At 51.9% G+C, this 15905-nt stretch overlaps 4 protein-coding genes across 4 annotated transcripts; 3 read left to right on the forward strand and 1 right to left on the reverse strand.

The window, feature by feature from the left end:
- Positions 1-15: 15 nt before the first annotated feature.
- Positions 16-3717, forward strand: STEHIDRAFT_61556 (alpha-trehalose-phosphate synthase; the record flags this gene model as incomplete). Its single annotated transcript, XM_007306257.1, has 10 exons — positions 16-240; positions 658-764; positions 816-1351; positions 1406-1733; positions 1795-1891; positions 1952-2296; positions 2356-2915; positions 2977-3097; positions 3160-3305; positions 3363-3717. 10 exons carry the CDS (start codon positions 16-18, stop codon positions 3715-3717), a joined length of 2820 nt encoding a protein of 939 aa, XP_007306319.1.
- A 430-nt stretch (positions 3718-4147) lies between these two features.
- STEHIDRAFT_170031 (RdRP-domain-containing protein) lies at positions 4148-9223 on the forward strand. The gene is made up of 15 exons (XM_007306389.1): positions 4148-4555; positions 4815-5007; positions 5073-5211; positions 5273-5505; positions 5566-5701; positions 5755-5873; positions 5944-6059; positions 6125-6147; positions 6205-6264; positions 6325-6379; positions 6453-6741; positions 6797-7106; positions 7183-7299; positions 7362-7487; positions 7554-9223. The coding sequence occupies exons 1-15, from the start codon at positions 4245-4247 to the stop codon at positions 8687-8689; spliced, it is 3363 nt and encodes a 1120-aa protein (XP_007306451.1). The 5' UTR covers positions 4148-4244; the 3' UTR covers positions 8690-9223.
- Positions 9224-9637: 414 nt separating this feature from the next.
- Positions 9638-11472, reverse strand: STEHIDRAFT_82201 (ubiquitin-conjugating enzyme). Its single transcript, XM_007306273.1, has 8 exons — positions 11248-11472; positions 11077-11125; positions 10984-11001; positions 10810-10907; positions 10706-10740; positions 10550-10627; positions 10148-10244; positions 9638-10061 (listed from the first exon to the last, which is right to left on the reverse strand). The coding sequence occupies exons 1-8, from the start codon at positions 11351-11353 to the stop codon at positions 10003-10005; spliced, it is 540 nt and encodes a 179-aa protein (XP_007306335.1). The 5' UTR covers positions 11354-11472; the 3' UTR covers positions 9638-10002.
- A 264-nt stretch (positions 11473-11736) lies between these two features.
- Positions 11737-15824, forward strand: STEHIDRAFT_123118 (DUF1620-domain-containing protein). Its single transcript, XM_007306390.1, has 11 exons — positions 11737-12204; positions 12275-12334; positions 12412-12673; positions 12732-13164; positions 13224-13322; positions 13404-13508; positions 13570-14382; positions 14448-14992; positions 15064-15197; positions 15261-15421; positions 15481-15824. Exons 1-11 carry the CDS (start codon positions 11937-11939, stop codon positions 15718-15720), a joined length of 3120 nt encoding a protein of 1039 aa, XP_007306452.1. The 5' UTR covers positions 11737-11936; the 3' UTR covers positions 15721-15824.
- Positions 15825-15905: the final 81 nt, after the last annotated feature.

Below are 15905 nucleotides of genomic sequence, written 5' to 3' on the forward strand. Positions count from 1 at the left end.
TCGCTGTGATCAACGATGAGCTCATTTAGAAATCACCGTGTAATCATCGCGTCTCTTTTCCTTCCTAGTACTGCGGTCCTGGGCGAGTCTCATCCGTCTACGCCGGAACTGGGAGCGACGAGGGCCCCACCTCCACCACCTATGAGGCTGCCAGAAAACGTGCACATGCCGCGACCTGGCCCTGTCCATCGCCCGACTACTACGCCTGTGCTCAGTCTCGTGGATGATCTGAAGGATAAGGTATGTTCCCCGTTTCACGTCCGATTTTGTTTTACTTCGTTGGCCGTTCCCGGGATACGAGTGCACAATATCCTCGTAGATGGTTGTTTCTGTGAAACCTATATGTTCTTCTATTGGCAGGGGTCACTGTCTCTACGTTCGTTGGTGTGGCGCATGTGTGTTTGCAATGTGGCCCACTGTTGATCAGGACTTGAGCAAAACTATGAGAGCTAGTCTATCGAGACACGAGCTCTACAATTGAAGAATAACTGTATCTCTACCCAAGCAGCCGCATCAATTGCGCTTCGAGGCGAGAGTACGGTTCAAGCAAGGCGTTCGTCGCATGTTGATACTTTTCCAGGGTCCTCGATCTCACTTGAATCTATCCGAGCTAGAATTCATACTCAATTATGCTTTCACCTTTTCTTGGTTTATTAGTCTAGAGTCGGGACTCCAGCTGCTACAGGCACGCCAGCCGGCGACTCTGCCCTCAATCCTTTCACAAGATTTTCTCAGCTCGCTACTCCGCCTGCCTCCTCCGCGTCGTCACAGAATCCTCTCGAAGCCCTGACGATGAGCAAAGTGAACTCTCACAGAGATTTTATTCCGAACGATCCTACCGCATCGCCTATATCCCGGTCGAACCGCATGATGGACGACCACCATACCCCCATGCAGCCCAGGGTACAACGCAAAGGTTCTCGTGCGGCCGCCCACCGTCGCCCAGCTTCCGACTCGCCCATGGGTCGCCAATGGCACGTTGAGCCCAACCCTCACTGCAATGGCGGTCTCCACAACGCCGTCAAGTCCGTCGATGGGCGTCTCAAAAAGAAGCTCTGGGTCGGTACTCTTGGCACCAACACCGACAACTTCAAGGATCATTTGCGGATGAACATCAACAGGCGGATGCAGGAAGAGCACGATAGCTTGCCGATTTGGATCCCAGACCAGGAGTTCGAGCAGTATTATGATATGTTCTGCCATCAGGTGCTTTGGCCGTGTTTGCACTATGTCGTGCACGACGCGCCAAAGAGCAAGTACTTTTCGGAGTCGAGCAGCTTCAAGGAATACGTCGCGGTGAACCAGAGGTTCGCAGATGCGATTGCGGCCAACTATCAAGAGGGCGACATCAGTACGTTTTATTCCTCCCTAATTCATGGAATAGTCGCTGATTTACTGCAAACAGTCTGGGTAAACGACTACCACCTCATGCTCCTCCCAGACATGATCCGCCAAAAACTTCCCGGAGCTGCTATCGGCTTCTTCATGCACGTCGCTTTCCCGTCTTCGGAGATTTTCCGCTGTCTCTCCGTCCGCGAGTCCCTCCTCAAGGGGATGCTCTCTGCCGACCTCATCGGCTTCCAAACGGCCAACTATGCGCGGCACTTCAGGCAGACCGTGGCGCGAATTCTGTCACTGGAGACGTTGCCGAAAGGCATACAGATGGATGAGCACTTTGTGGACGTTGCTGTATTCCCGATGGGGATCGATGTGGCAACGCTGACCGAAAGGAAGTGAGTGGCGTCGTTGGCGTTTCATGCGCGAATTTCGGACTGATTGGTGCGTTATTTCTAGGAAGGATCCAGAAGTCGCTCATTGGGTGGCTACACTCAAGGAACGCTACTCCGGTATGAAGTTGCTTGTCGGCCGTGACAAGCTGGACGAGATCCAGGTACGTTTCCTATCTCTCACCCCACCATATAAACTTGCTTATGCGTTACTGGTTTTACAGGGCGTGCGCCACAAACTCCTCGCCTTCGAAGCCTTCTTGGACAAGAACGCAGACTTCCGAGGCAAAGTCGTCCTCTTACAAGTCGCACTCCAAACGACAGAGGAGAATGAGCTCCTCGGCGGCGTTGGTGACGTCGTGGCCCGTATCAACTCTCGATTCAGCTCGCTCACGTACCAGCCTGTCATCTTCTTGCACACGGGCGATATGAGCTTTGCTCAGTACCTTGCGCTATTGACGATCGCGGACGCGTTTATAGTGACTAGTATGAGGGAAGGTATGGCGTTGAGGACGCACGAGTTCGTAGAGTGTCAGGAAGGGAGACACAGGCCACTTATCTTGAGCGAGGTGAGGACGATCATTTATACTACGTTCAAGTACATCAACTGACATAATGTTTTGTCTAGTTCACTGGCTCGTACAGCTACAGCGGGTTCCGCTCCTGTATTGCCGTCAACCCTTGGGACACACGCAACACCGCGAAAGCGATCCACCAGGCGTTCACCATGGATGATGACGAAGCTTACTCCCGATGGGAAGATCTGCACAATCACGTCGTTACGCAGACCGCTCAGGCCTTCGTAACTTCCTTCCTCACCCGCTGCCTCCGCACCAACATCGAGCACTTCCAAGCCGATAGCTTCACAATCGATCATCTCGACCTTCATCGCGTCCTGCCGAGATACAAACACAGCGGCAGAAGACTGATTCTGGTAGATTTCGAGGATACATTGTGGGTGAGAGACCCGAAGGAGCGGACCTTTGCGTATCCGGGCGAGGGTGATGGACCAGGGGAGGAGAAGACGATGGAGGAAAGGAGAGCTGAGATTCCGACGGAGGCGGATGAGGCGTTGAAAGTTGTGGAGAAGTTGGCGGAGGATGGAAAGAACGAAGTGTGGTTGTTGAGTGGGCTGGCGAGGGGGGCCTTGGAGGTTATTGCGCAGACGTGTCCGAAGGTCGGGCTTGTGTGAGTGCAGTTTCACTCTTCTCGGTTGGGCTTTCTCACGATGCTAATGCACCACTGACAGCGCTGAGAATGGATGCTTCATCCGGGCGAGGCCTGGTAAAGATGGCAAGTCGGAATGGACTAACATGGTCGCCAACTTCAATCTGACCTGGAAGGGCTCTTGCCTCGAGATTCTGAACTACGTACGTGTCTTCCTGTCTGTCCATACATATGCACATCGTTACTCATCCTCGCGCCTGAATAGTTCACTGAGCGTACGCCTGGCTCGTTCGTCGAGGAGCGTGAAGCTTCCATCGTGTGGCGCTTCTGGTCTGGTCCATCGGACAACTCCTCCGACAGGCAGTGGGCTAGGAGACAAGCCGCTGAGGCTCAGAACCATATCTTCGACAGGTGATTTACCATCTACTCCCTCTTCTTCCTGCATCGCTGACAGATTGACCGCTGCAGTATCGGCGAACGCTACGGTCTTCGTATCATCCCCGGAGAAAACTCCTTCCTCGTCCTTCCCAACTACATTTCCCGCTCCACCGCCGTCGGCGCCATCCTTCATCCTGGTGGTCCCTCTCGCTCGCCCCTCGCTGCACGCGCAGCGTGGATGACCCCCGACTCGCTCGAAACTGATCATGTTAGCGATGCGGACTTCGTACTCGCCATGGGGACGGATGAGAAGTTATTGAGGAGGCTTAACGAACTCGATAATGCGGAGACGGTGAGCGTGGGGACGAAGGGGACGGACGCGAAATGGAGATTGAAGAGAGAGGATGCGTTGAGTGTGTTGAAGCATTTTGCGGGCATAGCCTGAGGGACTTTGTAGCTGGGTATATACACGTTATCATCTAGACGAAGCTTGCGGGTAAAGGGTGAAGAGAGCCCTGGTCACTGATGTGTGTTTTTGTAGTCTATCATTATACTTGTAGAATAACCCCATTATGTTGTTGTTGTTGCTGTTATAACATTACTGCAAATGTGATTGGCACGCCGTTCTTGTTGTAGTTGGAGCGCTCTACATCCCTTCCACAATACTCATCGAGGAAATTTGCACCGCAAGGTGGACTGTGGCCACCTTAGCCCCTGTGGCGAGTCGCCATCTTTACGGTGAATGCTTCCGTCACACGTGCCCAATTTCAACCACGCTGAGTTTGTGGCCCACGACGCGGCGACTCTGCCTTTGTTTCCTCCCTCATTAGGCCCTTTCTCTCTCTCTCTCTCTCCCTCACCTCCCCCTCTTCTCTCCGACATTTCTTGCGCTACCTTGTACTATAAACCACCTCTGCTTTCCAACCGCGACACCTCACTATTTGAACCTTTGTTTTCTTACCCCCCTTTGTTATGCCACCAGCAGGGCCCAGCCGTGAAGGCGCGTTCAAGAAGGATGAGTACGTCGTGATCAGGAAGGCAACGATCAAATGGGGCCGTCAGGGCTCTAAGCACGTACCTGTGCTCAGTGACTTGAGGACACAATTACATCCGTCGATGCGCGCCGCTAGGATCTTGGGGGACGAGACTTACAAGATCGTTGTCGTCTCTTTCAAGATTCGCAATAACAAGGATTCCTACCGCGATGGGGATGTTCGGTCTCGAGACATTCCGAAGATCATGGAGCATGTCGTGCACGAAGGTATACAACAAGATGGCCACAGGTGTGTAGTATTATACCGATCTTTTGGTTTTAAGGCGCTGCACGCCGGCACAGATAATCTGGACGCCATACATTTCTTTCGAGCTGAATGAGTCATCTTCAGTCACCTTCAGTCACACTGAGGTGCCATAATAGACTTAATGGGTCATGGTGCCGCAACTATCCATCAGGGGCATTGCCCTCCTTGTCGGTCACAGCGGGGCGCTCGTGGTCTTTGTCGCTCGTCTTTGCCATACTGACGAAATTGGCGCACTCGACAGGTATACCTTCTTAGGCTACACCGAATCTCAACTAAAAGCCACTCAGTTCATGATGTTCGAAGGCGACAAAGCAGCTACCCAAAAGCTCTTGCGTACGTTTGGAAAGCTGGACGCTGTCTACCAGAAGTCAGGGTATGGGAAGTATGCCGCGCGACTTGGCCTGTCTTTTTCCTCCACGGCAGTCGGACTGGATGTATGGTCATGTCTTCTCCGTGGCTAGCATTTCTTAAATTGAAAGCTCACTGCCGTTCATCGTAGGCCCCTCACAGCCGTGTCACCGAGATACCTGACCTTGTAGCCCGAGACGGTACTCTCATGTCTGATGGTTGCGGTGTTATTCGAGATTCCGTTTTGGCCATTATATGTGCTAACAGAGGCATTCGACGGGACACGCACTGTAAGTTCATTTTCCAATCCTCAGACTTCACAGGATGCTCATAAAATAATTCTCCTGCTAGGTATCCAGATTCGTTGGAACGGTCACAAAGGCATGCTCGTTGGCTACCCCGACGCCTTCTGTACAGATGTGCTTCATATGGGCGAGAATTGGATCGCAGTCCGTCCTTCGATGAAGAAATATGACGGCCGACTGACCTCGCTAGAGATCAACGCTGTATCGCACCCTGCGGGTTCGGCCAGGCTCAACAAAATGTACATTCTGTTGCTCCTGACAGCAGGGATCCCTGCCGCAGTGCGTATCATTCTGCTGTATTCTATTATCAATGCCGACTCTGACTCATTGGCCGCTCAGACGATCCACGAGCTACTCAACGAGCAATTGGAGAAGCTCGATTTGTTCATGACCGATCGTGATAAGGCCATTGAGATTTTGGAAGGCACGGACTCTGCGCAGCTCGACGCGGACGGCGAGGGCTTCAATCAAGAATGTAAGCCGCCTCACCTTCTACTGCGTCATCATTTCTGACAGTTCTGTTTACAGTATTCGAGGGGCTTCTGGCTTCGCATGATCTCAGCGAGCCGTACGTCAAATGGTTGATGCTGAAGTATCAAAAATTACGGTACAGGAGGCTGAGAGAAAAGATCTGCATCGATGTTAAGGTATCGCATAACTTTCATCACACTTGAATATTTACATGGTATGTGCTAATCAGCTTATGTCCAATGTAAGTTATCTTGGTTGCTGTTTGGAATTGTGGACGAATCTCGGACGCTCAAGCCAGATGAAGTCTACATACATATGCCCCATCGAGATGGCGTTATCATCGGTTGGGTCGTAGTCTGCAGGTGAGCGATGCTTCCCTCACGACGGAAATGCGAGTACGAACTGACGGAATGGCGATGCGGCAAAGGACTCCTGCTTACGCTCCTGGAGGTACGTGTGCGTTCATTTCTGCACATCGGGGCATTCATGATTGTCTCCGTTTTCTAGACATGAGAGTGTTCAAGGCGGTCAGCAAGCCTGAGTTGCTGCATCATACGAATTGCATCGGTATGCACCGTCGTTCGTGCGTTGTTGGTCAGTCCACCTGAAGAACCTTGCCTATCTCAGTGTTCTCCGGACATGAGAGCTGTCCACGCTCTGTCACAGACATGATCAGCGGCGGGTAAGGGTTCCGACTTATCTACTCTACTTCTTGCCCGGTGTCATCGCTCATATTGTTGTTCTTTTTTTGCCAGTGATCTCGATGGCGATAAGTTCTGGGTTTGCTCTGACCCTCGCCTGGTCCCCAAACGATCAAACATATTCCCGCCTTCCCAGCGTGCTTCTCCGGCTGCGGCTGTATCCTCTCGAAAAAACAGCCTCAAAGACATGCCTCAGGCCTCCATTGATACCTTCGTCATTCAACATGGGACATCGCTGCTAGGCCAGATCAGCAGGAAATGGACGGCGCACACGGCCAACCATCCAGACCTTGCTGCATCTGAAGAGTCAAGGAAGCTCGCATCGTGCTTTGAGGCTGCCGTCGTGAGCACATTTTGTGACGTCGGATTTCGGAGGAACCGGACTGACCCAAGTGTAGGATCTAACGAAGACGGGCGAAAACCAGCAACAGATCCAGGAAGACGTGAATAACATCAAGACTTTGCATGACCCGGTCGACATTTCAGAGGCACGCCCGAAAAATCCCCTTCAAGCTCTGGTGTCTGATATCCCTGATTCGACATTGGGAGAAATGGAGCACTGGAGGCCCGACCCAGCGCTAATACTGGAAGATACCAATCCTCAGAGATATCGAGAACATCTTAAGGAGGGCGAGAAGGTTATGCCAAAGTACAATGGCGAGTTATCGGCTGCGATCAAGCTTGATGACCAGGAGGATGCAAACACCGGTGAGTGTCTGTGCCGCCGCAGTGATTCAATGTTACCTGGATTTGCTCTCGAGGAGCTGACCTCAAAAAACCTCAGATTTAGACGATGACTCAACCCCTGAACCGTCGTCCCCGAGCTCGAGTCAGCGATCAAAGTCTGAGCCGAAAAGGTCAGAGTTGGTGAAGCAATCCTATATCGATAAGTACTTTAGTGGTAAGTGTCCTGCCCTTTGCTATGAGCTTTGAAAATGAAATAATCCTGCGCGCTTTGTCTAGGTCGCACTCCTGCCGAACATGCAGACGAACGGCTTCGAGCGTCCGCATGGTATGCAGTGGGCTACAAGCACAAGAAGAAAGGCTTCGCCTGGTTGGGAGCACGCCAGCTAAACGCGATCAAAGCTGGTCAGTACTATCCCGATCTATGCAGTCCACTTCGATGATGCTAAATTATATCTGCTGATCATGCAGAGGCCAATTATGGCGGGAAAATACCACTCGTAGTCGGTAGACGCGCCACGCCACTGAGTCAAACATCTTCGGACTTTTCGTCTTCATCGACACTAGTCGCTCCACTGGATGCTACCTCGACCCAACGCTCGACATTCTCGACACCCTCCTCTTCACAGAACTCGATAGACGCGGACGTGGATTCTGAGCCTTCGCCTTCACCTTCACCTTCACCGTCACCCCCAACTCGTCCAATGACGCGCTCACGAGCGATCCGTCCTCCGCCTCTCCCGCGTCCAATCTCCCAATCCTCGTCTTCTACCAATGTTGCCTCAGACCCGAACCCAGACCCGCCCACAGATTCCGACTCCGATTCTTCGAGTGGCGACACTGACTTTTACTCCTACCACTCTCAATCTACGGTTGCCGACGACGAAGTTCTTCCCATCCTCCCAAAATCCGAAGACGACCTCCCCGGTTCAAGTCAAGGCTTGGATTTCAGTCTTCGGACAGCGGAGCTCCCCCGCCACCCTGTCGCCACCGAAGTTCCCCCTTGTCGCTCGGGCCACTCAATAGGCTCTCACGAATGGCGCGTTATGCAAGGAGCGACTCGGAGTTGGAGGAGGTATACGTGCAAGAAGTGTGCGTGTATCGTGAAGGAGACTAAGTCGAAAGCAAGCGGATTGTGGGATCCGGCTGGGTCGTCGTTCGATACGGGAGCAGTACCCGTGCAAATGACTGTTCGACGGGCTGAGAGCCCACCTACTGGTCCAGTGACTCGAGCTGGAGGTACGAGGGGTAGGCCAAGAACGAGGGCTCAGGATGTGATGAGTCCTTCAAGCGGCACAGTTACGGTCGTCCAATCCACTCAACCTCGTGGTCGCGGTCAAGCTCTTAGGGGGGACGCATCCTCCGCTACGCTTGCTACATCAGAGCCCCTCTCTGTGGTCCTCGTTGTCGACCAGCCGAAACCATCCTTACCTGTCGCCACACCCAACCTTGACACTTGCCAGGGTAAACCCGGGGTGCAACACAAGTGGAAGTCTGGTGGTGCGAACGGCTTCTCGAGGAAGTATGTATGTGAGATGTGTCAGATGAAGGTGGAGGAGAAGAAGAAAGATGGCAGGTGGATCAGTTTTGATGTGATCAGGCGTTAGGCTGCTTACAATGCCAACATTTTCTCTTCGAGTCGTGCGTGTACGATCTGCCATGCCGCCATGTTTCTATCCCTTTCCTCGGTTCTATTCTCATTTCTACTCTCGGTTTTCTTTTCTGTCCTGCGGTTTATCGTCTCTTCTGGATTGTATTATGCTATGTGAGTTTCCTGCCGAATGCCCCGAGGTTCGATACCGGGAGCTGACGCTCTACTATACCGTCCCCTTTTCACACTTTTTCTTCATCGCGCTACCTCATTTATGCTTCACCCCTGCCTTCCACACCACTCGCGTCTCTATTTCCTGGATCATCGTCACCCCATGCTCCCGTTCCATGTTCACCCGCCTTTTTCAATTCATCGCCTGTCAATGATTCTGCCTACCTCGCCACATGCACCCTCTGTCTTTTATCCTCTATCAGTTTCACTGGTTGTTACTTCACATGCGACACCCTACTTCGTACCTCCCAACACCGCGCTCTCCTCTCACCTCCTCGCACCCCGCCTTACCTCACCTCTACCTTGTACCGACTTTACCTGCTTCATCTTACCCCTTGCCCCTCTTCACCTTTACATCCTCTTCTTCGTGACTTCGGCTTTTTGATTTTCAGATTGCTGAATTTGAGTCACGGCCATTTTCGTTTTGAGTGTTCACAACGACTATCGCTTGCTTCACCCGATACGTATACCTACGCTTCCAGAAATGGCAATGTCATTCGAGGATCTCGTTCTTATACCTTAGGCATCAGGCCGGTTGGAATCGAGCCGCCCCATTGGTCACATAGGCTCTTTCGATTGCAAGTTCTTCCCTTTGGGGTCGCGAAATTGCCTTGAAGTTTGAAGCCTTGACTTCAAACTACCTTATCTAGAGTTTCGAGGTCTCTGGGCCAATCCTGCGCCCTGTCGCGCACTCGCAGACTCATCCCTCGACGAAGAACAATATCAAGAGGGTCTCTGCTATTGATTTCAGCCACAGTCTCAAAATGAAAGGAATTCGTAAGGATCAGACTCAAGGACGTAGATGAAGTTGGAGTTGGAGTTGACAACGGCGACTAGTAACAGTACGAGCCGAAAAAACGAAACCTGTGATCTGAGGCGATGAGGATGAAAAGGAGAGGGGGAGGAGACGGAGTGAAAAGCGGTGAGGACGGAATGGATACAAACATACATTAAGTAAAATGAATATATGTGCGAAAGCGAGCGGGTGGTGTACACTGGCAGCGGAGTTCGGTGGTCATGAGGGGTCGTACGTGAATGACGGACGGGATGGGATGGGAAGGAAGGAAGAACAGAGACTGAGCGAACAGTTCTCCCAGTCTAGTCAAAAGCCTCCTCTGCACTCCTGCGCACCAAGCGTCGGACCTTCTTCTTGTAGCCTAAACAAACATCAAACAATGAACGACAATGTGAGTATTACGAGGGAGAGGTGGTGGGGAGGAAGGAGAAGGGAAGTTGTACGTACCGGCAGGGTCCGTTCTGACCTCCTTCGCCGCGTCGACGTTCGCGGGACTGTCGAGGTTGGGCGTGTCCGATGACAGGAGGGAGATCACGCTTAGTAGCTATTTTTCGCAGTTGTGAGTCGTAGTATAGGGGCGGTGGGAGATGAAGTGGGTCACGCGATCGATTGACGATATAGAGTGGCGTAGGAGGGAAAGGGATAACAGAGAGCTCGGTCAGTTCAGAATTGAGAGAAAAGGTAGGAGAGTAATTTTGAAACAGTGTCGGATGATGGAAGAGGGAAGAGGGAGGAAATATGGGCATGTTGTCGTTTGGGGATGTCCGTCTAAAACGTGTGGAAGGTGACGGAAGGCTATGGAAGGATGCGAACGGCGCGAAGGAAATGCGATTGTCAAGCTTTACTCACGATGGACTCGATAGAGTGCACTGGCATCCATCGTTCGCCTGCGTCTTCGTATCCGTACTGATCGTCGCCAGGCGCATGCTGCAAACCCAGACGGGACGTGAGCACATCCCACGGCTTCTCCGAAAGAATGCAAAAAGCAAGGATGAGGCAACTCACGAGAATGGAGATACAGACAGTACCATCCGCGTAAACTGTACATAACACCATCAGAGGTGATCCAAAGCATACGGGTAGAAGAAAGTAAGGGAGACGGAACGTACTGTTCGGATGCCACATCGGGGTGATAAAGCGCATCTTCGGCGGGAGCAATGGGAACTCAGAAGGGAAGGATAACCGTGCCTTGAAGAACCCTCCCTCACTATACGACAGAGCCATCCAAACAAGAACATAATCGTGAGCAAAGAATATATGTGCTGTAAATTGCGTTCACGCACTACATGGTGTCTGGTGGGCTGTTCGATCGCCATCGAACGAAGGTGTGATCAGTACTTGCGGATGGTGTGATGAGGAATAATTCAAGCACGTACCCAATGATGAGGACCTCCCATTCCAGTAAGTTGTCATCATCGACGAGTCCTATAAATGCAATAATAAATTGACTGTTTCGAATACCTCCTAGTGCAGTTCACGCAGAGATAGATCGTTCGTGCGTCTTCTGCTTGGGGTAGCATCATCAAGATATTGGAACGAGTGCATACCAGCAGAGAAACCCTCGACAGGATGCTTCGTGAGCTCAGTCAGTTGTCGGCGAAGGAGAAGGGTGTTCGACGGTGTGGACGTCCCCGGGGTACCTGGCTTAGACATGATATTCTCCGTTCTCTACAAGTTCCTAATAGCAAGGTCAAATATCTGCTACAAAATAGCTGAGGTGCAAGGGGTCAAGCAGATGCTGAGGACGTTAAGAGCGAGCTGGGGGATGGTGGTGGCAAGCAGACAAGGGGTGCTCGGTCCTTCGTCCGCATGTTATAGTGATGATTATGTCAGCTGTAGTGATCGGGCTACAAAGTAACAAGCACTGCTACAAACGGTTTCAAGCTTTCGTCACTTCCCGCACTTAGCCTGGCTCTGGTTTGTTGTCTTCGAGAACGTGCTCATAAACGACAGTACGTCGCCTTTCATTGTTCTTGTTGTCTTCGAATGACTAAGAAGTTATGTTGTGTAAAGACCTTGGGTTTGACAACAATCCCTTCGCGTTCGGCGCTGTGGTTGTCCAAACACGTCACCCCCACAATCAATCGTGCAAGAAGGCCCCTTGCACCGTTGCAATCGGTGTTTTGGCATAGCTACGGAACTTAAACCGTTGTTATATTATAGTTACCGACCCTTCAGCGCATAGTCGCCCATCGACAGAAAGGACGCGTCTTATACCGTCCGACAAAGTCCAAGGATGCGTTGGACCAGCTCATCTCTCGTGACAGGCCTTGCCTTCTTGGCCTCTGCCAATGCACTTCTTGAATCACAAGCCGGCGTAATAGACTGGAACAAAGCCCAGCTTGGGGTCCCATTTACGCGCTCAATTGCCACGGCACCATCATTACATGCACCACCACGAAAGTCAAGGTTGAAAACGAAGGCACCTCCAGGAGAAGGGATGTTAATCAGTGGGACACATAGTAACGTGTTGGGTGCGGTGCATGCGAATAATGGATCAGTTGGTAGGTACGCAGTTGTTTTGTACAATGCTCGAACGATTGTTGACAGTCGCACTGTGGCCCAAACGAACAGCATGGAGGTGGATATACGAACCAGAAGATCCTATCATTGGCTATCACAAACATGACGATGGTATGTATCTTCATCCTCCACTTCTTGTGGGTCCGATGCGGCTCAGTTCATTCCACTGATCGCTTTCCTCGTCGTAGTTGTTGCGTCACTATCGGGACCAGGTGGCGCCACACTTCGGACATTCGACTATACTTCAGGGGCCCTCATCGTAGAACGGCGTCTGCATAAACCGGAGTCCGCCCGTCTACTTGAACCAGACCACACCGGTGCTTCCATCGCCTTCGTTTCCTCTTCGGCCTCAGAGTCGATCGACCTCATTGTCTTGACGGAAGGCCACGTCGTACGGAAGTTAGATAGTACGGGTAAAGAATTGTGGAAATGGATTTCACCGGATCAGACGTACGTCCTTCCATTGTTAAGATTGTCGTTGTCATGAGGCTAAGTCTAGAACCAACAGGTCTCAGGTCATCTACTCAAAGATCATCGCCACACCCACAACGGCCTACATTGTCGGCCTCTCTAAATCTTTCGCCTCATACACTCTTCACGTAACATCTCTGTCCACCTCCTCAGGCGCGGAACTGGCCTCGGCAAATATCCCGTCCAGCATCACCGACGGTCCTTCATCCCTTCTCTCCCTGTACCCAACCACGTCCGCCCCTCAAATTGTCTGGCTCGAATCCGGCACCATCAAATCCGTTGCACTCACACAAAAGCTTGACTCGAAGCCTACAGCCATCAAAGCCGCGTCATATGAGCAGGTACTGGATGTAGGATTGGCGGAGCAGGGGTATTTTGTGGCTTTGAAGGCGGGAGATGGGACAGCAAGGATTGTGAAATTGACCGAAGAGAAGGAAGGGTTGAAGGTTGTTTGGGAATTTGCTGACTCGGTTCGTCTGAGTCGTATCTTGGAAGTGCTTGCATGGCTATTGACTTGGATGGAATCCAGGCCAGGTCGGCTGTGAATGCGGAGTCGATGTATGTGGGTGGATTGGACGGCGAGGGCATGCCGTATATTGGGAGGGTGTTTTGGTCGCATGCTTTGAAAGTAAGTCTCCTGCTCTATTCTTTCCCATAGACTTCTGGACGTGGTGCTGATTTCATTCAATATGTTTGTTTTCACTTATAGAAAGGCTCCGCACATGTGTACGCGCCACATCTCGCAGACGGAAAAGGTCTCGTCTCAGGCTTCACCTTCGCCTTCGACACCAACACGCATGGTATCCTAACTCATGTACGCGTGATCTATCTCATCTCCTCGTCAATCTTACTTAGCGATCAATGTCGACGTGCAGGCGGCCCTGCAAGTCCCCTACCCACAAGCTTACGACCTCGTCCCCTACCTCTCTCTCACTACTTCAACTGGCGCGATTCAACTCTGGCAAGGCGATCGTCTCCTCTGGACGCGCGAAGAGTCACTCGCACATATCGCCGTAGCTGAGATGGTCGAACTTCCGGAGGCTCGCGATATTCTCAGTAGTTCTGGTGACCACAGGACGGAATCTTTCATCGAGAGGGTGCAACGCCAGATCGTCGACGCCAAGGACCTACCTGCTTACCTCGTACACTTCATCAAGCGCTTTGCTACGGGGTCTTATGCATCCGCTTTGACCGCTCCTACTCCTGCGCTTACCGGTACCGTCAATCCCACGAACGAGACTGCAGCTATCGTTGAGCTTGCTCGTGATGAGTTCGGGTTCCGCAAGATTATAGTCGCGGCTACTGAGTACGGAAAGGTGTATGGTTTGGACTCGAGTAATGGGGAGATTGTATGGAGTAGGGTGTTTGCGTTGGGTTGGGCGGTGGAGGTGGGTGCAAAGATCGTGCCTGTGAAGGTTTTCGTGGTGAGAGCCGTGGGGGATATTGATGACGAGGGAAAGACGGCTGGACCTGAGGTCGTTGTCGTGGCGCAGAGGATTGCTGATAATGGTCTGGTGGATACGGTGCTGTTCCATGTCAACGCACTTACAGGCGAGAATGTGAGGGAAGAGGAGAAAAAGGGAGCATTACTGCAGGGTTTCGACATCATTCAGGGCCCTATCGTCGACGCCTACTTGCTTCCAACTGACGAGGCGAAAGTTGTCGTACTCCTCGACGAGTTCCTCCAGGTATGTTGGTCGGTTTTGCTCACTCTTGCTGGTCTAAATTTTAAGCCTATCTGCCGTCATCTTAGGTCTACCTCTACCCCGAAACCGACATCACGAAATCCCTCTTCGCATCCCTCTCCCCAAGCCTCCACTTCCCACTCCGGACAGGCCGCCCAGGAGCCCGCCAACTCACAGGCCACTCGATCGCTCCTGACTCTGGCCTCTCCCGCCACACCGCCAGTGGCCCAACATGGCAGACCTCACTCCCTCCCGCACACGACATCATCGAAATCGTCAGAAAACCTACGGGTCCAGTGGCCAGCCTCGGAAAAGTACTGGGTAACCGTACCACGCTATACAAATACCTCACCCCGACGCTGTTCGCTGTGATCTCTGGAGGAGCGGAGGACTGCGCCATCAGTGTGTTGGATGGGGCGAAAGGGAGTTTGGTGTATAGTGTCATGTTTCCAGGTGGGGGAGGGTGTGAGGATGTGAAGGCAAGCTTTGTGGAGAATTGGTTGGTGTATGTGTTTTGGGATGGGGAGAGTAAAGGGGTTGGGGAGGCAAAGGGGTATAGGATGGTTTCGGTGGAGTTGTATGAGGGCAAGGGGGCGGATGATAAGACACGGAGGTTAGTACTTTTACTACATACCTTCCCGCTCTACTGCAGGGAATGGTCACTGAAAATTTTTCCTCATTTAGTTCCGATATGTCGTCCTACTCGAACAAGAGCCTCGATGTTAGGGCGATCAGCCAGTCGTTCGTGTTCCCACATGGGGTCACGGCTCTGGCTACGACTTCCACTAAGTTTGGTGTGACGACGAAGGATCTCATCGGTACGCATCTCTTGACCATCTCACTTTCGTCTTTATGAACGCGTCCTGACCTCATTGTTTCAGTTGCGAACGAGAAGCACCAGATCCAGTCCTTCCCGAGAAGACTGCTAGATCCCCGTCGACCAAAACAAAAGCCCACGGCAGAAGAGCAAGAAGAGATGCTTTTCCAGTATGATCCCCTCATCCCAGACGACCCCCGTCGCGTTCTCTCACACACTTACGAGGTCAGTTTTATCTCTGTCCGTCCTCTATAGATATGCATTTGCTGACTGCTATTCTTCAGGTTGCAAATGTCCGCCAAGTACTGACCTCCCCCGCTCTCCTCGAATCCACCTCCCTCGTCTTCGCCTACGGTCTTGACCTCTTCTTTACACGCGTCACGCCCTCAGGAACGTTCGATATCCTGAGTGAGAACTTCAATAAGGTACAATTGGTGTTGACGATTACTGGATTGGCTGTGGCAATTATTGTGACGAAGCCGATGGTGGAGAGGAAGAGGTTGAGGGAGAGATGGTACCAGTGAGGTGAACGTTTCGTGAGGAATACTGAGTGGATATTTATGCTTTGTAAAGGATAAGATGATGGATACATAGATGTGGACAATAAAACCGACTGGGGGGTGTCTGCTTTGTCTGCGAAACGGGCACGCGGCGTATGCCGTGTCGGAGCATGAATTCGTATTACAATCAATTTCATCTCTCTCCGCCA

Source organism: Stereum hirsutum (genome assembly GCF_000264905.1).
Source record: "Stereum hirsutum FP-91666 SS1 unplaced genomic scaffold STEHIscaffold_11, whole genome shotgun sequence".
NCBI lineage: Eukaryota > Fungi > Basidiomycota > Agaricomycetes > Russulales > Stereaceae > Stereum > Stereum hirsutum.

Excerpts from the sequence above, each read along its gene's own strand:
- STEHIDRAFT_170031 (XM_007306389.1), top strand. The coding sequence starts at position 4,245 with ATGCCACCAGCAGGGCCCAGCCGTGAAGGCGCGTTCAAGAAGGATGAG. Across the intron at positions 6,148-6,204 it reads TCCTGCTTACGCTCCTGGAG|ACATGAGAGTGTTCAAGGCG; the intron begins GTACGTGTGCGT and ends TCCGTTTTCTAG. Across the intron at positions 7,107-7,182 it reads CCAGGAGGATGCAAACACCG|ATTTAGACGATGACTCAACC; the intron begins GTGAGTGTCTGT and ends AAAAAACCTCAG.
- STEHIDRAFT_82201 (XM_007306273.1), bottom strand. The coding sequence starts at position 11,353 with ATGTCTAAGCCAGGTACCCCGGGGACGTCCACACCGTCGAACACCCTT. Across the intron at positions 10,741-10,809 it reads CCCGATGTGGCATCCGAACA|TTTACGCGGATGGTACTGTC; the intron begins GTACGTTCCGTC and ends TGTTATGTACAG. Across the intron at positions 10,062-10,147 it reads GGTCAGAACGGACCCTGCCG|GCTACAAGAAGAAGGTCCGA; the intron begins GTACGTACAACT and ends ATGTTTGTTTAG.
- STEHIDRAFT_123118 (XM_007306390.1), top strand. The coding sequence starts at position 11,937 with ATGCGTTGGACCAGCTCATCTCTCGTGACAGGCCTTGCCTTCTTGGCC. Across the intron at positions 12,674-12,731 it reads TGGATTTCACCGGATCAGAC|GTCTCAGGTCATCTACTCAA; the intron begins GTACGTCCTTCC and ends TAGAACCAACAG. Across the intron at positions 13,165-13,223 it reads TTTGGGAATTTGCTGACTCG|GCCAGGTCGGCTGTGAATGC; the intron begins GTTCGTCTGAGT and ends GATGGAATCCAG.